Source organism: Lacerta agilis, chromosome 4 (genome assembly GCF_009819535.1).
Source record: "Lacerta agilis isolate rLacAgi1 chromosome 4, rLacAgi1.pri, whole genome shotgun sequence".
Taxonomy (NCBI): Eukaryota; Metazoa; Chordata; class Lepidosauria; order Squamata; family Lacertidae; genus Lacerta; species Lacerta agilis.
The window spans coordinates 54,150,060-54,176,767 of record NC_046315.1 but is presented as its reverse complement, the minus strand read 5'-3'; the positions used below and the strand labels follow the sequence as shown (position 1 = coordinate 54,176,767).

The 26,708-nt window shown below is 42.6% G+C and overlaps 1 protein-coding gene and 1 non-coding gene across 4 annotated transcripts in view; one reads left to right on the top strand and one right to left on the bottom strand.

Annotated features, from left to right (window-relative positions):
- Positions 1 to 14,496, top strand: part of LOC117045745 (cystathionine beta-synthase-like) — a 31,552-nt gene extending 17,056 nt beyond the window's left edge. For all 3 annotated transcript variants that reach the window (XM_033147096.1, XM_033147097.1, XM_033147098.1), the window contains exons 5-16: positions 2,236 to 2,315; positions 3,381 to 3,512; positions 4,326 to 4,395; positions 5,352 to 5,443; positions 5,856 to 5,987; positions 7,226 to 7,310; positions 8,076 to 8,181; positions 9,566 to 9,640; positions 10,641 to 10,775; positions 11,458 to 11,566; positions 12,305 to 12,389; positions 13,914 to 14,496. In XM_033147096.1, coding sequence (XP_033002987.1) covers positions 2,236 to 2,315; positions 3,381 to 3,512; positions 4,326 to 4,395; positions 5,352 to 5,443; positions 5,856 to 5,987; positions 7,226 to 7,310; positions 8,076 to 8,181; positions 9,566 to 9,640; positions 10,641 to 10,775; positions 11,458 to 11,566; positions 12,305 to 12,389; positions 13,914 to 14,086 — 1,274 coding nt within the window. In that variant the 3' untranslated portion in view covers positions 14,087 to 14,496. The remainder of the gene's footprint in view (positions 1 to 2,235; positions 2,316 to 3,380; positions 3,513 to 4,325; positions 4,396 to 5,351; positions 5,444 to 5,855; positions 5,988 to 7,225; positions 7,311 to 8,075; positions 8,182 to 9,565; positions 9,641 to 10,640; positions 10,776 to 11,457; positions 11,567 to 12,304; positions 12,390 to 13,913) is intronic.
- TRNAK-CUU lies at positions 11,710 to 11,782 on the bottom strand. Its single transcript has one exon. It is a non-coding gene; the product is annotated as a tRNA-Lys (tRNA).
- Positions 14,497 to 26,708: the final 12,212 nt, after the last annotated feature.

The window sequence follows — 26,708 nt, the reverse complement described above, 5'->3', positions numbered from 1 at the left end:
GCATGCTGAATGAGATCACTGTGAGGAGGAGGAGGAGGAGGAGGCACAAGATGGAGCCTCCCCTTGTGATCTCTGTGCACTTCAGCAGGTCTCTCACTTCACCCAGTGGAAATCAGTGTGTGTTGCTCCTGTGCTTGGTGTTGTATTCCTGAACGTTTCTTTGATCTTGGTCAAATATAGCAGCCGTTTCTATAAAACTCCATTGAGGACAGGATATGGAAACTCCAGGGTGGTGGGCAAATCTACCCCCATTATTCCCCATAGCAGAGAAATCCATGGTTCATTTCTGAATCCGCTTTGCTTCTCCTCTTGCACTGACACCTAATGCTAAAGCCCCAGTCGGCCTCCTCATCTCAATGAGCGACAGCTGCCTCCACCACTCGTTCCCAATGAAACCTGAGTGCACAGCAGAAGCACACTGCAAACTAGTCATGGGAAGGGCTTAACATCTGTGCCGTTTTTGTTCTGCGCGCACACAGATTAGGTGCAATTTGCTTTCATGTCCAATACTATAGGAAACACAATTATCCCCTTTGTTTCTGCTTTGCTTGTTAGAAAGAGACTACTCCAATCTCCCCCCCCCACCCCGTAAGCATGCAGCAAGGCTTTATGATCTCATCAACCTTACTCCACCGAGTCTTGAAAAACATAAACCGTTCTTTTATGCTTCTCAGGGTTCCAATTTATTCAGATCAAAGAGCTACAGAAGTCTCTGTGCAGTCATAGGGTGGACCGGTGGCCATCTTGAAAAGTGTAATTGAGCAACCCCTATGGCTCTAGTCAACAATTTTCTGGTATTAGAAATCATACCAGACCCTGCTTAGCTTTGCAAATGCGCTAGCAGTTTTATTGCTGTGCCACAACTTGTCTATCTAAAAGTAAGGGCTTGAAATGGACCAAGATCTTGCCTAGGACTTGGGCACTGCTCTGCTTCCCCTCTGTCGTTATGTTCTTCTCTCATAGGGAAGACAGGAGGGGGCATGATGTCTGAACAATTGCCTCCTTCCCTACAGACCTCTCCATGTGTTAAGGTCAACAGAGGGGGACCCATTTGTTAGTTCCACCAGTTCCACCTCCTTCAGAAGTCCATGAAGTGGTGGTCTGGGAGGGGGCATTCTCTGTGGCAGCCCCTTAGTTGTGGAATTCCCTCCCCACAGAGGTGTTTGTGGCTTTTTCACTATACAGTTGTACCTTGGTGCTGAATGCCTTGGAACTTGTACGTTTCGGCTCCTGAACAATGGAAAACCAGAAGTGAGTGTTCCGGTTTTTGAACCATTTTCAGAAGCCGAAGGTCCGGCGCAGCTTCTGCAGCTTCCGATTGGCTGCAGGACACTCCTGCAGCCAATCGGAAGCCACGCCTTGGTTTTCGAACAGTTCTGGGAGTCAAACAGACTCCCAGAATGCATTCTGTTTGAGAACCAAGGTACGATTGTACATCTTTCAGTGAATGCTGAAGACCTACCTCTTTACCCTGACCTTTGACACTTGAGATGTGTGCTTTCAGAACCTACCCTATTTTGTAATCTGTTTTAATTCTCGTAACTTGACTTGGGACCTGCTGGTGAAGAGCAGGTAATAAAGTTGATGATAATAATGATAATGATGGTAGAATAATAATGATGATGATGATGATGATGATGATGATGTCTTTCGAGGAAACCCAGTGGGGTGGCTTTAACTAAGCAGTCAGCAGGGCAGATGGGAGAAAGGGCAACTGAACTTCTTGTGTTCTGATTTGCTTCAGAACTCACTGCACCTTCTTCCTGCCCGATCCACTCTGCTCAGGTTTACTTTCACACCCACACCATACATTCAAAGCACACGGCTTCCCAAAAAGAATCCTGGGAAGTACAGTGTATCCCTCACAGAATACAATACCTAGTGCTCTTAAACTACAACCCCCAGGTTTCTTTTTGCTACAAATGCACGTGGAATGTGCTTTCAATGTATGGTGTGGGTCTAGATCCAGTGTCGCATCATGTTGATGCTATACTGGTGCAAAAGCCAGCTTGCTTCATCCTGTCTTAATGTTCTCCGGCTACAAATATCAAAGATCCTCAATGGGATACTTTCAAGACCTGTTCCCTGATTTCATTTCTTCAAAAAGTGAAGAGTTGAAAGTTGCTCAGTTTAGAAGTGGGAAAGAGAGGAGGTTGGAAACATCTGCTTATCTTGCTACTGTTGAATAACTCCTCTATTTGTCTTGTTTTTGTTTCCTTCATACTTATCCACCAGGGATTGGAATTGCCCTGGCAGCTGCAGTGAAGGGCTATCGCTGCATCATTGTAATGCCAGAGAAAATGAGCATGGAGAAGGTGAGAGAGAGAGAGAGAGGAGAGAGAGAGAGAGAGAGAGAGAGTCCTCCTGACTGATTAAACATAAGTGGCCCCAGCCATGGTCAAAGTCTGTTTTGATTTGAGCTGTCATGGTTTCTTCCATCCTAATGCTTCATAAAAGGAAAACTAGCCAACCCTGTGTGTTTGAGGGGCTGTTGCAAGTGGTTATCTGCTGATCCTTAGCGCCTCACAGAACATAGTGAAGCCGCTGCCGGGTTAGAGTATCACCATTACAGATAACTTGAAATTATTAGATGTAAAAAGCTGCCATGTACTATGTCAAAGGTTGCACTCCAAATACCAGTTATACCAGAGTGCAGGAGGAATCGCACTCATGGGTTTCCTTGAGCTCCAGGGCAAACAGATGGTTCAGAGTTTATTTTCATGCTGGGCGCAGTAGCTTCATGTGTTGCACATCTCCATGATGCCCACACAACTGCCCCCAATGTGGAAGTCAGTGGGGAAGCAAGTGTCGCCCTCGTGGAGCTGGGAAATGAGGCCCAGTGATTTCTTATGGTGTCGATTATGCTGAATTTATCAGTGTAATTTCAATGATGTTGTAGCAGAACTGTGTGGTCGTTTCTTTGCATGTGCAGAATTGAACTCCTTGTTTGAAATGAATGGAAAAGCCTCCACAAAGAAGAGCTTTGTGAGGATGTTGGGATGCATTTGGGACCTTGGATCTGAGTAGTTATCTTCAGGGAAACTCATGCTGCAGTCCCATTCACATTTTCTGGAAATCAGTCCCATACATTGTACTTCTACATGCATAAGTATAGGGACTGCATTGTCACTGTGAACCAGCATAAATCTTGGTACTCTGCCTTGTGGTGGCTACAGTTAAACCAGCAGTGGTATGGGGGAGTAATACGTTGCTGCTTTTAATTAACTTTTTCTTTTTTTTTACTTGCTTGCCTGACCTTTGAGATGGGCCGAAATTTAAATTAAAAACCTTTAAATATGGATTGTATATGCTGTGCATTTCTTTTTTCTTGTGAAAGACTTGGAGGCTGGAAATCTGGAGTTTACCTTTCGCCCCTCCAGGTGGATATCCTGAGAGCCCTCGGGGCTGAGATCGTAAGAACTCCCTGCACGAGATACGACGCCCCAGAATCAAATGTCCGTGTTGCTTGGAAACTGAAAAATGAAATCCCAAACTCACATATTTTGGATCAGGTAATATATTCCTTATTGAAGTGCCTTGATTGAATTACTTGATTTTAAAAAAGAACAACTTCTACCTGTCTAATTTGTTGACACTAGCCTGTGATTCAAAAATATTTGATATCTAATGCGTACCTTTTTTAAAAAAATGTCACAGCTTCTTAGTAAACATAGTTTGCTTACCCTTGTTTCAGGCATTTGGCACTAGGAGTAAAACAAAGAAGCTCGCAGCCTATTGATACACACATCCATGTTTGCTCTCTGATCTTGCTAAACTTGGCGGGGGTGGGAACTAAACTGTTCATTCTAGGCATCATTTCTTCTGTTTCCAATGTTAAGGTTGTTATTTGTTCAACTTGAGTGAAAAGAGTTCAGGATGAGGAAGAGCTACAGAGCAGCTGGTCTCTCAGCTGATCTGATAAGGGCCCTGCTGCCACTCTCTGTCTCTCTCTGTGCTGCAGCCAAAATGATCTCATGCGCTGCTTGTGAACTTCCCAGAGGCATCTTGCAGACCATTTTGTTCTGGTCTGGCAAGGCATTTCTTTCCTAGAGTCTTCATGGTTATTATCTGTCTGCTTTCTCTACAGCAGGGGCGGCTAACTCCCAAGAGACTGCAATCTACTCACAGAGTTAAAAACTGGCAGTGATCTACCCCCTTTTTTGGTTCAAGTCAAAGTTGTTGAGCTTTTTTTTTAGGAAGGAGGTAAAATGTTGAGCTTTTCTTAGGGGAGCCACCTGTTGGACATGCCTGCTCTACAGTGTTGCATTTGACCCCATCCATTTGACAGTAACTTTCCCTTTCTTCTGTTCCCTTTACAACAATAGTACAGAAATCCAAGCAACCCGCTGGCGCACTATGACACCACAGCTGAGGAGATTCTGGAGCAATGTGACGGTATAATTATTTTAGGGATATTCATGCTGCTCAGCTTATGTTATTTTACAAAGATGTCTTTAGAAATGGTCGTGGATATAACCACCGTTGCCTGTTCTCACATATTGAATATATGAAGTTTTACACAGAGCACACTCATTGAAAGGAATGAACATGACTAAGAGAGGCCCATTAGTTTCAATGAGTCTACTCTGTGTGCAAAATTAGTTGAGGTGCAGATTACTAGCTTGTGGTTATTGCCTTTTACAGTGAAATGTATTAGGGCCACAATCAAATATATGCTTAAGACTCAATGGATTTGCTTACAATTATCTAACCCTGATAGTTTATTAATTCCACAGTTCCACGAGCATGGGTGACAACTTAAATAAAATATGGGGGGGGGGAGGCAGGTAAGTCCCCGCCCACATAATTGACCACAAGACGCGGCACACACACCATTTGAATGGCAATGCCCATCAACTTTTTTTGAGGAGGATAGCCCCCTCAAGTATTTACCAGCAGGGGCAACCCATTGCTTCTAATGGTGTGTTTACATGGTGCCAGCTTCCCCACTGCCTCTCCTCTTTCCCTCCTGGTAAGCAGTAGCAGCAATTACTCACTCACCGGAAAGTCATGTAAGTGCTGCCATCCCAACATGCAGTGGTAATTGCACAAACATAAAAGGAAACAGTTCTTTAAAAGTTCCTAGTTAAGAGCTAATACAATTTCATGCAGCTGCTGGCTTACTCTGGTGTATCACACAGTAAAAATGTAAAGTACCGGTATGATGGGCAGGCTCCATTCCCTCGAGCCTGCACTGCAAAAACACACCAGGAAGTTGTAGCCAATGAACAACAGTTTATCTTAATTAAAGCTTCTTAATCCTAAATGCTTGTGTTTTATTTAGAGCTATGCATTTTGGAGCTTGGGGAAAGGTATTCTGTCTGTCTGATTGATTGATTCTCCCACTGCAGGCAAAGTTGATATGTTTGTGGCTGGAGCTGGAACAGGAGGCAGCATCTCTGGAATTGCCAGAAAGATGAAAGAGAAATGTCCTGAATGCAAAGTAGGTGAAAAGGCTTGTTTGGCTTGGCCCAGACACCCAGGCCCATGGGAACATCATTCATGCCATCAGGGACCATCAGGGCCTGGGGAGGAGGTCCAACACAAGCCAACTTCTTGCTTCAGCAAGGAGATTGTACGGACATACATTTGATTCCCCAAGTGTGCCAGACTCTTTCTGCTCCTGAAGGAGTTGCAAATACCAGATGCACACAGCTAAAATCTTATGCGCAGTCACCGCGGTCTCACACAGTAGCATCTACATGTGCCCCTCAAACCTAAGCCTCGGCCTGACCAGGCAAGTGCAGTTTCCCCTTTGCTTGAGGGTTCCAAGGGCGAGATACTCATTTTTGTGTGAAGTTGTTGGTTGTTCCTTTAATTTTTTTAAATTAATTTTTTTTAATTTTCCTTCACAGATTGTTGGAGTGGATCCTGATGGCTCCATTGTGGCCCTGCCCAGCTCACTGAACACAGTATCAGCAGAGGATACAACAATGGAGGTGGAAGGGATTGGGCACGACTTTCTCCCAACTGTCCTTGACAGAGCTGTAAGTGGCAGGAGATAGAGAGGTGTCATTTGACTCTGAATGAAAATTTTCAGAATCACATGAGGTGCATTAAAAGTTGCTGAGGGTGGTTGATTCTTTGGCTAGGTACATGGCAGCTGCTTAAGACAAGGCCATTTCCCACTGCTGCATTTGAAGTCGCATTTGCACATTGCTGTTCACACTAGAGCAGGCATAGGCAAACTCCGGCCCTCCAGATGGTTTGAGACTACAATTCCCATCATCCCTGATCACTGGTCCTTTTAGCTAGGGATGATGGGAATTGTAGTTCCAAAACATCTGGAGGGCCGGAGTTTGCCTATGCCTGCACTAGAGTCTTCCCCAAACCCCCACCCTTTAGTCATGAAGTTGTCATCCACGCATGTGCTGTCATCTGTATATGAGCAACAGTTGTCTAATGTACACATCTCAGCTTAACTGTGAAGTGAATGTAGCTTCCGTTTTCAAATTAAACGGAAGTTGATTCGAGGAAAAGCACATCAAAGTGCAGTATTTCTCAAGAAACTACAGGATAGATATGGATTCTGGCTAATTTCATGTGCAAGTGGCTTCAAATACCAGCAGTGGGAGCGCACTGGAACCAGAGTTGAATGGTAGCAACGTCCACGGCCCTAGTACTCACTATCATCCAGCAAAAGTCATAGGAGAGACTCTGCTGCAGCATCTCATATAACTTTTAATCATAAATTGAAGGGAAGTGGCCTGAAATTGATTAAAACAGCAGTGTACTGTATTAACACTGCAGCCAGAGGGTGATGATAGGCAACATTGTGGTGCTTTTTAAAAGCTGCCTGATCCTGTCCACATTTACTCAGAAGTAAATTTCACTGGCTTTGATGGGACTTAATCTCAAGTACCGTATGTGCATTGGATTGCAGCCTAGCTGAAAATGCTTTGAGAGAGGCATACTTCTCAAAAGATTTTTGTCCCTCCGATAACAAACGTTTTCCAGATTTTTTGGGAGCGGGGGAAACACACACCAGAAAAACCTGTTTGCTGCAGGTGAGAATGTATTTGTATATCCCACCTTATCTTTGAAATGCTAAGGAAAGTTAAAAACAGATATAACTAAGCTTACTGAAAGGGGAAAAGAATGACCTTTTTTGAAACTGCCCTCAAGAATCTGTTGGTTCTCTGCCCCCATCCCATTACGTGTAGCAGAGGTGCAAGTCCCAAAGGCCCCTGAAACCTTAAAACTCCATATTTTGTTTCTTTTCTAGGTGATAGATCAGTGGTACAAGAGCAATGACAAGGAATCCTTTCTTATGGCACGAAGACTGATTAGAGAGGAGGGCTTGCTCTGTGGTAAGCATTGCTGAAGATCCATTGTTTAAATCGTGCCCTTTGCAAAAAAAAAAATGGCAAATGACTTCTTGGAAAGCATTGTTCAGAGTCTGAGCAGAAAGGTTACCCAAGGAACCAATTCGTAGTCTGATTTAAGGGGCCTTTCACACAATCCTTATTGGCATTTTAAAAGCTACTCTAGATTAGGGGTGAGCAGAAGGTAGATCAGGATCTGCTGCAATGCCTTCTGACGTGCATTTGTTCAACAATAGCAACAACAATAACTGGGCTCTCTCTCACACACCCTTGCCCAGTATTTTGCAATTTATGGGCCACGGTGCTGCCGGGCGAAGGTGTACTTTTTGGGCACGAAATGGGGTGAAGTGGATTTTTGTGTGACAGTATTGAACTCATCTCTGGTGCCGAAAACAGAAGGGGACCCAGTTCCTTAATTCTAGGTGCATGATCTCCACCCCTGCCTCCCTCACCTATTCCCCCCTTCATCAACTCCAGTTGGTGAATCTTGGGGTTCAAATTTTTAAAAAGAGTAGATTCTGCAAGTTTGGTATCTGCTCACCTCTGAGCTTAGAACTCTACTGTCTGAGAAAGACATTTATCCTTGATTTTTTTAAAAATGCAACAACACCACTGAACACTAGCAGGGCTGCCTTCTTGCATCAGTTCCCCACCATTGGCTCAGGAGGGCACCAAGTTGGAGATGGCTGTATCTAAGTCATTGTTTAATTGTTGCTCATTGAGTAGTAATCTCTTTTTTTCCTGTGTCAGGGGGCAGCTCAGGCAGTGCCATGTCTGTGGCTGTGAAAGCTGCGAAGCATCTGAAAGAGGGTCAGCGCTGTGTTGTCCTCCTGCCTGACTCTGTAAGGAACTACATGTAAGAGACAATCCCTTCTTTCATTTCTGCTCTCCTGTCTACAGAAGCCCCTGGGTCGAAGAGGAAGATTCTGTGAGGATAGTAAAAGAATGTGAGCTGTTGCTCTCATACTACGTTAACAGCAGTGAGGAAACTGTCAACAAAGAAGCAGGAAGCGAGTTTTATGAGGGCCTAATTCTGTTGATACCAGATACTTGTAAATCACTAGACATAAAATTACTTTCAGTTCAGTGATGTGGAGGAGAATGAAAAAAGACAACTCCTGTTATTGTTACATTATCACATGGATAGTGTTATGAAAATTTTATAGCTCTCAGCAGAAGAAACAGAAGTCTTGCAAGTCATATCAACTGTTATGGATTTTAGTATATGGTTCACACCCAGCCCAAGTTTTTCTAGAATGACTCTTGGGGCCTTTCCACACTTATCATTTCTAGTGGTCTAGTTGTGTATGTGTGTGGATTGTTTTTGGCATGCTGCCACACGACATTGGCATCATTCAACTTGTATTCCGGCATAATGAACTCCAAAAACCCGCTTTTCCTTCTACCACAAAAACCATGACATTTGTGAAAGATTCAGAATAGATACTCAGTATCTTCATTGGTGCGGTGTTTGTACAAGCATAGTCCCTGTTTCTGTGTGGAGGGATTGTGAATTGGTGGGTATGGTTTGGGGGACATCTGTTTTGTACCACTTTCCTCCTACCTGTGGAAGATATCAGTTTGAAAACTCAGTTCAGAGGAAAGATATAGGCGGCTAGAGGCCATGGTACTGAGTCAAAGTACTGCCAATGACAGCATGCATTATTAGATGCAGACAAAACTTCATCGCAATATCCAGGTCTGCAATAGCTCTGGCAGGTATGCAGTTCCTCTTTTAATATCCTATAATCCCACAAGATTAGAATTCTGGAATGCTAAGTACTTTGTACACACAGAAAAAGCTGCAAAAGGAATACCCTCATGCGGAGGCTCATAACTCTGGTGTTTATTGGCTGGAGGACCATAAGTGGTGTGACTATGGCCACAGAACATTTCTCCATTGCTGCACAACCCGCCATTCATGTGGGAAGGAAAACCCACACTCACTCTATAATAACAGCGACATGTGACCAAAGCTGCAGACAAATGCCTTCAAATCCACTCTTTTAAATGGCAAATCAAACAGCAACTATGTCACTATTAATGGCAAGTGCGGAAAGTCCCTTAATGTTGGGTGTTCAACTCAGGGCAACTTAAAGATGCTTACATTCTATGAGTGCCTGAAGGTTAGGAAATGGTGGTTAAGGTAGATTGGTTCTGAAACATAGGCTAGTCCTGTAATGGGTGCTTGGATGCAACACCAAAGTCTAGCACAAGGTCTCTGTCTTTATTATCTCTAGGTCTAAATTTTTGAACGACAAATGGATGGTCAAGAATGGATTTCTAAAAGAAGATGTTGAAGAGCATCATCCTTGGTATGGCTCAGAGTCGCTACGCCTGTTAATTTTGCCTGACATAAAGTAAAAGGAATCTGAATGGTAGGGCAGGAGAAAGCGAAGACTGTTAGTTTGTATCAGTGATAAAAATATGCCTTAATGCTTTCACTTTTAAAAAATGGAGTCCGAAATAGCTTTTTGTTGATGAAATCCAGATGCGCTCAGTGGGTAGATCGCAGACTGCAGCTAAGCCTTTTTGATCCATCATGATTTGCATTACACGCTCTGCCTAATTCTCTTCTGTGCTTTGCCATGCAGCATGCACAAGGACAGGTGTATTATGAAGCATAAGGATAGTTGGGCTGGCGAATATTTTTTGTCCCAGTGTTACATCCTTGCAGATGGGACCATGTTGGAAAACGTCAGGCCTGGCTCCAGATTTTGGAGGCGCTGGACACAGTATTCCTCTCCAGCGCCCTAGTGCCTGCCATGCGAGCCCCCACAGGCATTGTGGTACCTGCCAGCCTCTCCCTTGTGTTCATTTCTGGGCTTCCGTGCCAGTGGCACTGTAAGAAGCCGGGAGCAGAGCTGCTGCCCAAGTAAGTGAGTCCAGTTCTGAGCGTCAAGGGTGATGCTGTAATGGGCTAGGAGCCAAGAGATTTCTTGCCCAATGCAGCACCTGTACTAAGTGAGTTAGTATGTAAGCAGGAGGAGGGAGACTGGTGGTGGTGGGTAAAACCAGGCATCAGTCCCAGTGAGCCCTGCCAGTGGGTCCTGGAAAATGCCCCACTATGCCAGGTGCTGGGCCTGGAAAATATAATGTAGGAATCAGTCCTAAATAGTTTGCTGGGCTGCAAACCATTTCCTTAAGTCCTTTCAAAATTTATATACCGTATGTGTGTGTAGAAGACACAGAGCAGACTGCTGGGGTTTAACACCACTTGCTGTCCTTCCTCTCTCTCTCTCTCTCTCTCTCTCTCTCTCTCTCTCTCTCTCTCTCTCTCTCTCTCTCTCTCTCTCCCCCCCCCCCCGGTGATAGGTGGTGGACTATCAAGGTGCAGAAGCTAAGCCTCTTAGCCCCTCTGACTCTCCTCCCAGATGTGAACTGTCAAAAGGCCATTGAAATCCTTCGTGAGAAGGCGTACGACCAGGCACCGGTTGTTGCAGAATCAGGGTAAATCTCTTATTCTAACAGTCAGTATAGTCTTCAGGAGAATTCCACAGTTTTTACCGTATAAGGCACTAATGAGAAACAGCCTATCATTGACATAATGACTGAAATCTTTAAAGAAACACTTGGAGTAATATGGGCCTTAGCCAATCTATTGCAAGGACAGTGCCTACACATGAAGGATTCCTGTAGGCTTAGCACCAGGCATTGCTGCTTTGTGGTTTGGCAAGGAGGCAAAGCCTCAAACTCCTCCTCCCTCTTGTGCCACCCTCCCCACACAGCTGGCATAGGGAAGAGCTATGTCACTCTCAAGAGCTATGTCACATCCACTTTGGTTCAAAGGACCTAGAACTCTTATTGATGGTGTGTTATTGAAAAGCTTCCTTTGAGAGTTTGTGACTTTTGGAGCATTTTCAAAGTGCCCAGTTATGTTCAGTATTGGCCTACCACCAGTCAAGCTGAATAGGGGCATTGGTACTGGTCTAATTTTAAAAGTGGCAACCTTGCATGCCACTGAGCCACAGCAGATGTTGCAGAAAGTGAACTCCCCACCCCACCCAACTTGTCCCGTGTCTTCTCTGTATATGCATGAACTGCTGGAGCTCTCATCTCTGTGTTGTGAAAATTCAACTGCATTCATTTTGCTTTTTTTAAAAAAACCAAACAACTGTGTGTTTTCTTGAAGACTCATCTTGGGGATGGTAACTCTGAGCAACATCCTCTCCTCCGTCCTGGCAGGAACTGCCCAGTTCTCAGACCCAGTGATGAAGGTCATGTATCAGCAGTTTTCCAAGGTAATCTGTGCCCAGTACCTGTTTTGGAGTTTTTGCCTAGGGCAAAGGATGAGGATGGGAGATACATGAAATAAGAGTGAAAGCTGAGTTAGAAAGGACCCCAAGGATCATCTAGACCAACGCCCTGCAATACAGGAATCTTTTGCCCAACATGGGGATTGAACCCATGACCCTGAGATTAAGAGTCTCATGCTCTACCAACTAAGCTAAGGAGGCAATTTCAAAACACTGGAGGTGCCAGGGAATGAACCCAGGATATGAGTATTCTGGGTAGGTTCAAGTAGGTTGTCATCTTGAGATCTTGCCTCATTTAAGATGGTTCTGTTGCTACAGCACTATAGGACAGGGATGGGGATCTCGTGGCCCTTTGGATGTTTCTAGACTACAACTATCATCCCTGACCATTGGCCATGCTGACTGGAGCTGGTGGGAGTTGGAGTCCATCCACATCTGGAGAACCACGGGCTCCCCAGCCTTCCATAGAGGAAGTAACACAGAAGCAGGATCCTTCATGCCAAGACACTGCTGGAACATCTTTTCTCCCCCAAGAAAACTGAGGTGGGGTGTAGGTCATCTAAGCACAACCTCAGAGGGAACAAGGAGTACTTGACATTAAGTGTCCATCTCATACCTTACATCTTCCATGTGGTTCCAGCAGTATGTCACCACTTTATGTAAACTGAGTCCTAGATGTCTAGTAACAATTTGAATCGCTTTTTGTTTGGGACTTTACTACAGATTAGCCTGGATGATACCCTTGGAAAGCTTTCACACATCCTGGAAAATGATCATTTTGCTATTGTTGTGCATGAGCTGGAGCAATGTAAGTAGCTTTTCCAGTAAAAATAAAAATGTCATACTACCTGTACTAATTGTGTGTATATATACATACACACACATACACACCTAGAGATGACCTAATATGCCCTTCAAACCATGAAATAGATATACATGAAAGGCATTACATTATATATTAGTATATTAGTTTACCATTTATTAATTTATTTATTGCATTTATAGCATAGCCCAGCTTTTTTCCAAGGAGCTCAAGGTAGCATTGTAGACATCTGCAAAGGAAAGCCTATATGTTTTGGCTTTCCTTTACAGACATCCATGCCTAATATGTGGACACTGGAGGTGGTGCCACGTGCCTCGTGTGGCTGGGCGCACGGCCAGCTCCAACAGCTCCATTTTATGGACAAAGGCGACTTCACGTTTGTCTAAATTCCAACAAGCCTCCATCCATTGCATTTGAGAGATGCCCACAGTTCAGATTTTAATGGCCATCTAATGCTTAGGATCAACCACACAGGGTGGGAGTGACCTTTCAGGTATGCGGGTCCCAAGCTGATTGGGGTGGGATTGTTAACACCATAAAGAGAGCCCTGCTGCATCAGCCCAAAGGCACCCTGGGCAGCATCCTGTTCTCCCAGTGGACAGCCAGATGCCTATCAGAAGCCCACAAACAGGACCCAATGGCAATAGCATCCTCTACAGCTGTTTTTCCCAGCTACTGGCCTCCAGGGCTTTTTTCCATTTGGAACTGAGTTCCTGCACCTCCTTGTCACGTTGCGGCACCTCGTTGGTGCGTTCCGGCAGTTCTGTAGTGTTGGGGTGCCATCCCCCTGATGACATTTGGGGTCATGTGGCCAGAGGCAGAGCTTTCTGCTCCGGCACCCGGAGCGGCACACATGCTGTGACCCAGGGGCGGGGCTAGCCACCCATGGGGACAGGGTGAGCATCCCAGGGGGGCGGGGCAGTGATGTCACCCCCCTCAGGGATGACACCTGGGACCACACCTACTGCACCCCCTTCCTCTGCTAGTTCATGTGGCACCTTTGGGGGGGGGAGCCCTGAACATAGCCATTGTGGCTAGTAGTCTTTTCTTCTGAGAATTTGTCTAAGCCTATTTTAAAGGCATCCTAGCTGGTAGCGATCAATCCTTCCATACTTTAACTGTGAACTGTGTGAATAAGTACTTCCTTTTGCATGTCCTGAATCTCCAGCATTCAGCTTCATTTCACAGCATGGTGAGAGGGAGAAAAACTTCTATTTGTCCATCTTCTCCCCAACGTTCATAATTGGACAGTGGTATGAAGGAAAAAGTTTCCAGATGCCACAAACAAAGATAACATTTCCTCATGGGCAGGGCTTTTTTTCAGGGGGAACTCAGTTCTGGCACCTCTCAGGTGGGCTCCATTGCCATTCTAAGAGAACGAGGGAGGTGTTCATGGTGAGATCCAGCGCCTCTTTTTCTAGAAAAATAGCACTGCTTGTGGGTTTCTTTGAGTGCTACTCTGGAAGCGTCAACAGTATGTAATCTTCCTTCATTTATGTCTTCTTCCAGACAATGCAGATGGCAGCTCCTTCATGAAACAGATGGTATTTGGTGTGGTCACAGCTGTTGATCTTCTCAGCTTTGTCACCCCCAAAAACAAGACCCAGGAACGAAGAGATGTGACACTCGAATCAGATTCTTCTGAAAGAATTTTCTCCATGGCAGAATCTGTGGAGAAATAGCAGAAGATCTTTAAGTATATGGTTTTGTTTTCAAGTATGGCTTTCTATTTTAGAATTAGCTTTGTATTTAGTATAGTATTATACTAGTATCTAGTATTTCTATTTTAATTTGCCTAGCTGTTCTTGGTCTGCTATGTTCATAGCCATGCTCATCCTAAATGCCACCAAGGGAAATAATTTGGGATCAGGATGATTGGACAAGATCACTTACAATTAAAATAAGCAGCTATTCTTTGATAGCATGTTAAAAAAAATAAGATTCTTGGGAGGAAGCCATAGACTAAATGGATTCTCCTGTGAGGGTGCCTTGTTGCCTTGATTTTTATCTGACATTTTGTTGTTTGCATTAACATTGACTGGTAAATGCATTTCAAAATCTGCTGGCAGAGCAATAAAGAAATACTACAGATGCAAAGGCTGCCTGACTTGATTGTAGAACTGACAATAATACTGTTTGCCTGTACAAGGGAAGTGTGAACTGGGACTGTACAGATGGTTGAATGTCTCTAAGCCCCCTTTTCCTCAGAGAACGCCTTCCTGCTGTTATGGCTGAATCCTGGAGGTGTATGCTGCTGCAACTCACTGCTGCATCAACCTCTTAGAACATTTTTGACCAAGAAAGGTTCCTGGGCATAGGAGACCACATGCATACCAATGGTTCTTACCTCTAAGAGTCTGACAGTCATAGAACTGCCATAGCAGGGTAGGGCTTAAGGAGATCTGATTCTGGTAAAGATAAACAGTCACATGTTGATGACTTCTGTAACCCACCTATGAATATCAGTTTGGGGAAATACAGTCTCGATAGGTGAGTCCCAAGGGCCAGATACAGATACTTGGAGGACCTCATTTGCCCCCCCTGGTCTGAGGTTCCTCATCCCTGCCTTATAGGAACTACCTATGAAGCACAATAGCGACTAGATTACGTCAATCTAGACACCAAAATTAGTTGTAATTAAGTCCCATTGAGAGTAATTTGTATCTGCCTTCACATCGAATGGAAATTTGAAAGCAGCTTATAATTACATTTAATTGACCTTTCTTGCAACCCAAAGTGTTATATTCAGTTCATAATGGTGACTCCACCCCCCTCAATATAGCAGAAAACAGAACAGATGATTTTAATTCCGCAGAAGTTCATAAAGCAGAGCAGTAAACAGTAGACTTGCACTCTTAAGTGCATAGCATCAGAACTACTTAGCTATATAATGACAGTCTCTAATGTAGCTTTCTGTCTTTGAGTAGACTGCAGAAACGGGGGCCGTGATCTACTTCCCGTTGCTCAGTCCCACCTTTTTGTGAAGTTGAGGAACTTCCTTTAGCAGAAAGAAAGCTGAATTCAACAGCTATACTGGCCATTGATTATTGTGCACCTTTTCATCTGCGATTTGTCTGTACCCTTTTCCTTTTTTTGTATGTAGTTTTTCCTAACCAAGCACTTTACCCTGTGAACAAAGATGGGGGTTTAAGATGCTCTGAACAAGCTGCTGTGCATGTGCAAGCCAGCATTAGATCCCACTGCACAGCGAAAATGCTCACCCACGAAGCACTCAACCACATGTGATGTTTATAACTAGATTCCACTGTAGATTGGTTGGGGATGGGGAATGACTGGCCCATACAAGTAAGGAGGCCAATCAGGGCCGTCTTAGGGAGATCGGCCGCCGTGGCGCGGCGATCCCTCCAGCGCCCCCGGCGTGCTGCCTCTCCGCTGCCTCCCTCCCACGCTTGCCGTCCCTCGGGAGGGGGGTGGGTGAGTGGGGGATGAGGGGGGTGGCTCTGGAGTGGTGTGGGGCTCTGCGCGCCCTTCCAGTGCTCCCGGGACAGGAAGCGAGGGTGGCTGGCTTGCAGCCCGCCTGGGACCGGCATGGGCGGCAGCGGCTGAGCCGCCGGCGCGCAAGCGCCCGGCCGACAGCTCATCTGTGGGGGGGGGTTGGGGAGGGGGCACCCGGTATGCCGGGGGGCTCGCGGGGGCGCCCCTGGGGGGGCCGGCGCGCCGCGCCACTAGCCCCTATGGGTGAGACTGCCCTGAGGCCAGTTGTCGATACTATACGCATATACCTATATGATACTATCTCAGGGGAACCTATCACAGAGTAGATATGGGTACACTCTCCCCTCCATCTCTCAGTATGGGCAGAAATGCTTATCTGCATCTTGTATGCCACCACATGGGTTTTGCTCAATACGATAGTAGTTGTATAAAACATCCATTTGCATGCATGGATCTCTGGACTGAGCCCACCAACAGACTGTTCCAGTGTAACATTTCCCATGCATGAAAATTCAGATATTTTAAAATGAGGGTCACTGAATGCAGCTCATGTGGATGCTGTTTACAGCAAAATGGCACTACATATTTTTGCCTGGCTAGACAATCAAGACTTCTAGGAATTAGAAGTTGGCATGCTTATGAAAGTGATTCACAGACATGGCAGGAATTTATGCAATCATTTTAATGGGAGCTTAACTACGTCTCAAAGTACGCACATGAAAATCGGTGACATCGCTGACAGAGTGCTCCTTACAATGGTACCGACACCACAATAGCCAGGTTAATTAGAAAAGCCTTTTGTATTGCTGGCTAGACACAAACAAAAGATAATTACACGTGTTCATTCATTGTGCAATATGTGAACAGATATTCCCTTTTGTGTTTTTAAAAATCCTGGCTCTTATTTTCACCAGATATCCTGTTAATTTTTTATTCCAATGTATTAACAGTTCAGTATTCACCAACACATTCCTCTCACAGACCTACAGCTCCCAGAGTTCTCTGGGAAGAGAGACTGGCTGTTAAACCACTTTGAGAATTGCAGCTCTGTGATGGTAATAGTGGTCTTTGAAGAACTCTCAGCAACCTTAGCAAACTTCTATTCCCAAGATTCTTTGGGGAAAGCTACGACTGTTTAAAGTGGGATTATACAGCTTAAATGTACGGTGTAGACTTGTCTAGGCTCAGAGTGTTTCTTTATGGGCTAAACCAGACAGTATAAGAGAAATCACATAAGGAAAGTGGGATGAAAGTATAGATGGTGAGTTTGTCACGTAGTTTGGCCAGAGCAGAATCACTATGATTATTTTCAGAATTACCGGTACAGCCTGTTCACTCACTGTCTGCTATTTGCAAAGGGATCAATTGACGCTTCTCTCCATTTTGAATAGGAGGCATTGGGGAGTGATTATAACTGGGAGCATGGTGGGGGCATAAGTTTAGGGACTCCTTCCTTCAAGCCAACAGCCCAGGACAGCCTTACGTGCTCCACTGTGCAGGGCCAACTACATGACAAACACCAAGCTTTGCTTGACCCAAGGCCATGAGACAAGCTCATTTCTCCCTCATCCAGGCAATCTTTTGTGATTCAACCCAGTCACAGGAATGGGGCAAATGTTAACTAGGTAAGGGCATGGTGTGAGGTTTGCAGTTAAAATAGGAACATGCTTAGCAGGTAGAAGCAGATTTTAAGCAGGTTAGCCCACATTTTTCCTGTCAAGTAAAAAATAAAAAAGTCATTGCTGCCTTGTCGCCTGACATTTATTGCCCATTCTAAACTGTGGACTGACGTGTAATTCCACGTGTACAAAATGTTAAAATGTTGTTGCGGAATGGCAGGCTATTCTGAAGAGGATAAATGCCAGTGCATTTGTAATGTGCCAACCTGCATCTTGCCTTGTCCCTTGCTGCTCAATAAGCAACAGTGACCCAGCTGCCAGTAACTGACCATAGCAGCTCCATGCCACCCATTGAGCCACTTCCATTCCCCCCGATAAAACGAGGGTAGTAAAACCTACTTCTTAATCAAGGCGCTTATATAGATTATCTTGTCTCCATTTTTTTACCCGTATAAAGAAAATTTGGACATGTTTGGCAAGGGTTTAAGGAACTATGGAATAGTAAACAAGGGACAATTAACTATAGTCCTATACTTTTATGAGAAAGTACTATTTGACTCAAAATGGGATTCCTATTAGTAATCATCAGAGGCTCATTTTTTGTTATTTTATGTCATTATTGTTTAGAATAAAGATTATCTGTCAAAAATGTACTCATTATTGTTACAGGATGTACTTCCATTAAATGTAAGAAGCTTTCTTATATAGATAAATAGAGAGGATCCCAGCTGTTAGAATGCAAATTGTAAATGCTTTCTGCTTACATAATTTGGAATATAAAAACTTTTGACAATAAATAATACTACAATAAAAGACCCACTGGTAATATATTAGAAAGGGCTCTTAGCTCCTCCCAGCTGTTCAGGTTTATGGGTTTTCCCTCTGTTGTGACATTATAAATAGCATACCTTCCAGTTGAACAGCTACTGAAGAAATATCACTACCTGGGGAGCAAACCATTTGCAACACCCACACCTGAAGCCGATCCAGGTAAACTAAAGTTATTTCCCCTTTTCATAGATCAGCTAAGCATTTGACCCAATAAAAGTTAGAAATGTGTTTGCTGTTTTTAAGAAATAGAAAGAGCTGCACAAGATCCTTCCTTCCTTCTGCAGTAACAGGTTTTTAACAGAATGTTACTGATTTTTAGCACTCCTCAAATTTTATGAAGCTAAAGCTTGGAAATTTAATACATTTTAAAACTGCACTAATACACACACACACACACACACCCCAGCAGGAACGAGGCCTATTGCAATGTGCTATGTAATGAGTGTTTGTGCCCCTGGTGTGAGAAAATGCTATGTAAATTGGTATTCTACTGAGAGAGGGCATTAGCTCTGTATTTAAAAAGGCAAACTTGGGCAAGATAATAGAAAGCAATGAATGAGCAAAAATTGCTATGCTGCTAAAAGGGCCTCTTTGCATTTGATCCAGAGTAATGAAGCCTGAGCACTTCCTCTGCCTGCTGCTGAGCTGCTGCTTCCTACAAAATGGTGACTGCAAGCATCACAGGCCAGACTGTAGTGCTGTTCTCTGCCTAGCTTGTCCTGACAATCACAAAGCCGTGACTAGTGAGGACCAGTGCTGTCCGCGCTGCATCCCTCAGTGCAAGTGCCCTGCGTTTCTGAAGAAATATTGTATCGAGGAAGGCTACGAAGATGGCATCCTTCTCCTGGGACAGTCTGTGATTATTGACTTTGGGACCCGAAAGTGTACATGTGGAGAAGATCATAACATTGCCTGCGCTTCCACTTGCCCGAAGATTTCTCCAGCTTGCAAGCATATAGGAAGACCCCAGGATGGCTGTGAAATGTGTGCTTGTCCCATTGATGATGAAAATTTTGTACCTGCTGGTGAAGTCATTGAAAGAGAATGTAAAATTTGTAAGTGTCCCCCAAACGGGGGGCAGCTTCAGTGCACCTTAACCTCTAAATGCTCGCTAGAGTAAAAAGTGCCCTGTATCGTGGGAGCTGGGTGGTGGTAGTTCCATAGCATTACTAAATAAGCATCTTGGTCTTTTAGGGAATACAGTAGTAGAATTTTAGCTTTGAGAGGGACCCTTGAGGGTTATCTAGTTCAGTGCCAGAATCTTAAAGCTACATCAGCTCTCATGAATGTGACCGAACTTTTCCTAAGAATTAAAAAGTTACATAATATATGGTATTATTTTAATAAAAATAATAATAAAGATTGGAGTTGAAATGTGTTTGGATCCTTACTTACATCATTATTTGGTTGAGGCAAATATGGGAAATGCTTGGAATTTTGAAAAATAAGTGTGATAATAATGGTTAATAACATATTATATGCATAAATGAGGAGATCTTGGCATACCCAAATGGGATGCAGTTGCTAAGTGGAGCCATTAATTGGCCTTCTGTAAAAGCAAAAATGGCAAGGTTTTAGTTTGGCATATTTTTATTTTTTGCAATTATTGTTATGATAGCATGCCCCAATCCAGTGAGGGGGGTCATAACTATTGTGTATTCATTCTCTTCATATTATCTACAAAAGTACAGTATATAAATTGCTTGGGTATAATGGATAAAGGGAAAGTTCTTCTCCCTCTGTCAAAAATGCTAGAACTTAGCATCAAATGAAATTTCATTGCCGGGGTATTCTGAACCAGCAAAAATATTTCTCCACACAACACAGAATTCATTTATGAAATTCACTGCTAAAAGTTGTAGTGATTATCATTAGCTTAAAGGGAATTAGAAGCGGATTAAACAAATTCATGGAAGATGGAGCTATCAACAGCTGCTTTGAATAATGCTAAATGGGGTCCTTACATTAGGGATGGGTCACCTGTGGCCCCCCAGATGCTACAGAAGTCCATCTCCTAGTGGCCAGGACACTCAAGAGTTTGTTGCATTTCACATATGCTAAAGTGAACAGCGAAGCAATCAGCACTATAGTGGCACCTAGTGACAGTAAGCAAGTACAGTATGAAATCACTGACAAAGGGGGACAGCACATCACCATCCATGCATTCCATACAATAAGAAAACGCCAGGAAGAGAACCCCCAAATGCTTGTGGACAAGATATCAAAGTACAAAACCAAAAAAAGCAGCTGCACATATTGAATGCATGCACTCATCTTAAAGCTGCTGCTTATGCATCCTTCTTCTGAGTTAACAAAATGGGTTCATACCAACACGAAACACTACAAGGTTTGAGTACAGCAAGAAGCAAGTTGAGAATGACTTCGCTGCGCTGGCTTTCTGACGTTGGCTTCTGTATCATAACCATCTCTACTATTTCTCCTTGGTAAAGTTTTTTTTTTTTTAAACAAACAATGTTTAAATGCCTCAGTGTTTCTCCCTTCCCAATCTATTCAGATATTTCCTATTGTTTTAAACCACCGCCTTCTGCCTCTCAGGGTTAGTCCCTTCATGCTCCCATGCCACAACCACGGCTGTTGTGTAACCTGCCTTCTCTTTTACTCCCCTGCCCTGCCTTCATGAAAATCCAGGATGCTACAGAGCAAATATAGCATTACAATATTAAATAAGCTATCTATGACAAAGAAATAAAAATTTAAAAGCAAGGGCGTTTGATTCTCAGTGCTGCATCTGCACAAATGTTCAGTAAGTGGTGACTCTCAAGTATCTTAGTAACAGGTCCCATAAGAGTATTTTGTTTCAATATTTTATCCACATAGCTACTACCATTTCTCTTGGGAGGGAGTCAGTATTCTACAAATATTGTGCCTGAAACCATATACAATTACCTGGTGGTGTCATTAAACTCACTGGGGCTTAACTTCTTAGTAGATATGCATAAAATTGCCCTGTTATGATCCTAATTGGAAATTTTAAAAAACTAGCTTGGGATGGGGTAGGATCTTCTAAATGGTCTTTTGAAAGGACTTAAAAGTTTGATATTCCTTTAACTTTTATTTCGTAACAACAAAGAGAGGAAATATTTTGAACTAATTCATTGCATAGCCTTTCATTAAGCTTGTCTACAATTAAAAACACAACATTCCCAGATCAGTAAGAATGTTGCATTTTTGCTCCTATAATCTAAATAATGACTTGTGTAAAGAAACATGCAAAATATTTTCCAACTTAAAGACCTGGGGAAGCATTTCCAAACAAAACTGATGTATAAAAGAAAAACAAAACTGATAACTGCATTATAGAGTACTGAAACAGGAACACAGTAATGTGACAATTCACCTTAATTAAAGCAATTTGAAACTTTACTTTTAAAACACAAAGTGAAGAAATCATGCTTTGAGTTCAGAGGTTTCATGTAAAACACATTGATGAATCATAATTATTTTGCCATGCTGGTTCAAATATTTCATTAAATGACAAAACAAACTGAACAACTAAGTTTATCAGAGTTTAGATTTTAAAGATTGTCAGTTATGAAGATAAAATATTTCCTGATACAACTGAAGACATGTTTTTTCTTTCTCTGCCAAAATACAGACTCTACTAACAAATGTCAAGTACCCAAAACAGAAGGATTAGATACAGTAACTTTTTTAGAAATGGGGCTCCAATGACTTATTTTGCAGACAAAACCCATAATCATTCATCCTACGTAGGTTATGGACCTCAAAGTCTAGCGTGCTTTCCTTTATATTTCCTGCATCAACAAATCAATACTTAAATATGCTATAAAGAGTTTACTTTATATAATGCTGTTATCACAGACAGACAAGTACTTGTAACAGAAGTTGTCATTGATCTATATAATTGCCACAATCCAAAGGAGTGGGCATATGAATGAGTTGGAACCACACACACAGTCAAAAGCCTTTTCTAGTTGTCACTGAAGCAAAAGTCTCCTCAAAATGTTAAACAAGTTTAGTAAAATGTAATTTGGGTTTGGTAAACACAATCTACTTCCACTTGTAATGGCATTCCAATCATCAGTAATATCCAATATGTTTCAAAGAGAAAGTAAAGCACATTAAGTATTGAGAAATGGATGCTTCTACCAAATGTGATACATGTAACTGAACACACCATGATTGGCTGATGCAGCCTGAATCTCATCATGAATCCTGGATGAGTGGTCCACTTCTGGGTTCCTTTGTAGAGATACTACCTCATTAAAGTGATACTAACTTTCCTACAGTTGAACTGGAAATCCCAAAACATCTTTTGTACCTTTCTCTTGTACTACAAGAATTTTAAAAACATGTCCTTTTGACCATACATGGCCGGGCTACAGTGCTATCCCACTTCTGCCCTGTTTTTGCACATTAATGGCATAGCAAGCATACAACTAGTTCTGGACACCTACTGTAGAGTTTATTTTTCTTAACTGTGCGTGGCATTCAACTGAGTTTTACTCAGAGGAGACCTGTTGAAGGTAAGGACATGATGACTAAGGTAGGTCCATTCGTTTCATAAAGTTTGACTCTGAGTGAAACTAGAACACCATTCTGTTTTGGTGGATCAGTTTACTATCTCAGGAGAAGGATGCCAATACATACACCAGTCATAAATAATAGCACCATTATAAGACACATCAAAGTAAACTATGCTAATTCATCTAATGCAATGATTGAAAATGATTACTTAGCTCACATGTATTTGGATATCGAGTTTTGAAGAGTTTAAATTCTTCCTAAATCCCTCAATGCTTTTCCAAACATTTCTGTGAATAAGAGAAAATTTCAAGGTATCTGGGCAGAGCTGCAATTTCTAGCTGAGTGCTGTTATAACTGTTCCAACCAACTGCAGTGAAACTAAACAAAAATACAACTCGGCAAGGAAAGGCAGAGCATTTGCCACCTCCCAGTTTCAGGTATATCAAGAATTTGCTTGTGCTGACGGGTGGAAGACCCATGTCCAGAACTCAGCAGAAAGTTGGAGTTCAAACCCAGAATCATCAAACTGATATCCATCCCCATGATACTGATGATTTGTTTAATGTGGGATTGTTTTGTCTTCACAGAAGTCACAGCATATTAGTTACTAGCTCACATGCTCCAAATTTGACATTTCTAGATCTGTTAACCATGGCTGTGAGAACAGACATGTCCAAATGAATTTAACATTAAAATATATATTTCAGAGGCTATGAAATAAATGAAGAATGGTTTGGTTTCCTTTTGTTAAATAAGCCTGCATACAGGTGAGGCCTCTCTTTGAAATTCAACAGCATTCGGCTGATTTGTATTTTAAAAGGGCATACGGTGGCCGATATAAACTCGTGTCATGTGGGAAATGCTTTGCACAGTAAACTGTTTGCATGCAAGTAGCCCATCACAGTGGTTTTAATCCCTACAGCCCAAACTGGGGGGGGGGGGAATCCCAAAAGGGTGAGAGCAGATCCAAGTGTGAGCTGCAACTCAACTCTGTCTTGTACTTAAAATGGCAGCATTCTACCACCTGCAAATATGTCTTGGGTACTCCATTCTACATAACTTTGCCCCAAATCTCCTTTTCACTTTCAGAAAGCCTGCTTTTGCTCTGAATTACATTACAAGCATTTCAAGTCTAGGCGTTTTACAAATGAAAAGCAAATGTTGCTTTGGGTCTTTCTCTTGCTAACACTTTCTAATATCTGGAAGAGAGAGTGGAAATATGCAGATAAAACAGGGAAACGTTTTTGTAAAAGTAAAAAGGGGGAGGGTTGTATGAAGTGCGACTGAAAAAAGTCAAGAAAGGGTGCTATCCTAGGTAACTGTTTTAAAAGCCATTAAAACACAATGAACAAACTAACATTGAGCTATGGTACGTTCAGATGCACAAATGTTCATTGCATTTTATTAGCTTTCAGTGGTGGTGTTTAAATGTTGTGGTTTTAATGAGGCTTGGTATTATTCTTATATAAACTAGCTACGTTATACTAACGTTTCCCCAAACAAACCTCTTGTAAACATTTTTTCACATCTTAACACTGTTCAGAAAATTTCAAAAAGCCTGAAAGAGAAATTATGGGTTAGCCCAACTTTCACACAACTGTAAAAGTGAGTGTGGTGTCTATCTAGGCTTTATGCGAAGCGCTTCAGAACATTCTTGATCTAAGGTTGTCATCTCTCGGCTGTCTCCTTGCTTTGTATTCGTAGCTTTCTAAGGCTGTATTCTTCCTCCCCTTGTGAAGCTATGGAGATCACAGCACTCTTGTCTGCTGCCTTGCTTATCTGGCGATCAGGAGAGTACCTATGGAATATGAGATGACATGTACTTTGTAAAGTGGGCCTATTTGAGCATTAATTGTAGTAGTGTGGTTGTCAATGAAAAAAACACTTCTGTATAGTAGGGACTGGTTTAACATAACATCTCAGATCTTGTGGTGTCTATACCAGTGCTAAGCTACCTGAACAGGCAAATAATGATGGCATAGAGACATCACTCACCCAGGCCATGCTTGTGGGGAATTGATTATGGATCGTAAAAGAACCTCTATCAAGGAGCTAGAACCATGCTGTTACCATAACATTTGGATTGGGTCTGATATAGCCTAGAGGTAACAGAATAAAAATATAATTTGTTCTTCCCAAATTCACTTACCTATACAGGAAAATAGGGCTTGTTGAGAGGTGCCAACTCTTTTTAAAGCCCACCCAAAAACCCCAGGGAAACAAATTCTTTGAAGGCTTTGTTGAATCAGGATTTCCAACCAAGCTAATTTATCGCATTCAGCTGGAGATAAATCTGGATTTTGTTGGTGCAGATAACGTCACCCAGTTCCTCCAAATAGCTAACCAAGCCTACAGGGCCTATTATCTAAAGCAAGCAACGGGAAAATACCAACTCCCAGTAGTGTCAGCGGCAGTACACACAAGACTGTTAAAAAACTCAAGAGGTATGGGGTGGGGAGCTAATGAAATTTATGGTGAAGGCTAATTTATCATCACTGTTTTTGAGTGTTGAATGATATAGTTAGTATGTTGAAGCATTGCTGAGATTGTGCAAGTAAGGTTGTGCTTGAGAAATTCATTTTTATCTTAACCTTATCACATACTTTGGCTATAAAAAACAACAAACAATTGGGAAGTGGCAATAGCGTGGAGGCAAGATGTATCACAGTTCAGAGGCTAATATCCACGTTCTGTCAACAGATGCGAATGTACTGCTATAGATTTTATCTTGATTATAAGGCAAGATTGTGGGTTTTTACTCCCTATGCATACCGATTGATCAAATTGCTTGAGAAACAGGTTTCAATATAGACTGAAATGTAACATTAGTTTATACAGAATACAAATCAATGCTTAACAATAACCAAGACCCCATTAAGGACTGGGTCCTTCACACATCACCACTTTATGCCACAATAGGCTGTACCACTATGGGATAGCAGAGATCCATAGAATATGACATAGGCATGTTTATTCAATTTGGACTGTTTTCATAACCTTCCAAATAGGAGTACTAAACATTTTTCTCATGCTCAATACAGTCATCATCCCAATTCTTAGAGAATTTATAAAAATATTTTACTTCAATAACCTGATAAGGTAAAAATAAGTGTTTTATAGCAAATTATGAACAGACTCACTAGCTATGAGTAGAGCTGCTAAGTTGCAATCCAGAAATCCCCCTTGTACCATTAAATCTACCACTGTATTGGGACACTCACTGCTTCTTTTGCCCATTCCACTTTCTTTGTTGCCCTCCCCGCCATCTCAACCCAACATATTTCAAGTAGGATTCCAGCATGCCACAGGGCAGGTGGATAAAACGACAAGTAGCAGCTGTGTCAGTGACAAATTGCAAAGGTACAGGGGGAATCTAGGGTTTCCATCGAACGACTAAATGAGAAATTAAGTTCATTTTAAATGCCATACATTCGTAACTGACTCACACACTTCCATTTTCTTTTATGTGTTTTGTTGCCCATTTCAGACTGGCAGGTTTTGTTTTTTTTAAGGTGCAGAAGCATCTTTCAAATCTACATGGCTAACTTCATAAACAAATCCCAAACACTAGTCTGACATGCTTTACATTTACATTGTTAAACCACCTAGAGTAATCTTAAAATGACAGGACTAATTGCATAACTCTCCAGGAGACTGAAGTACTTTCAAATTCTCCCACCAGGGCAATTTCATGTGTCACAAAACTGCAGCAGAGATGATGATAGACAACAGCAACCATGGAGTTAGATGATTGTGTGATGGGTATATATTAAACCCATGCTAATGTAAAATTAACTCACCCACGAAACATCTATCATCTTTTCCCCAGGACTGCAGTCCTATGACCCCCCCATTCCCTTAAGGGAATCTGGGATCAATTTTGTGAGTG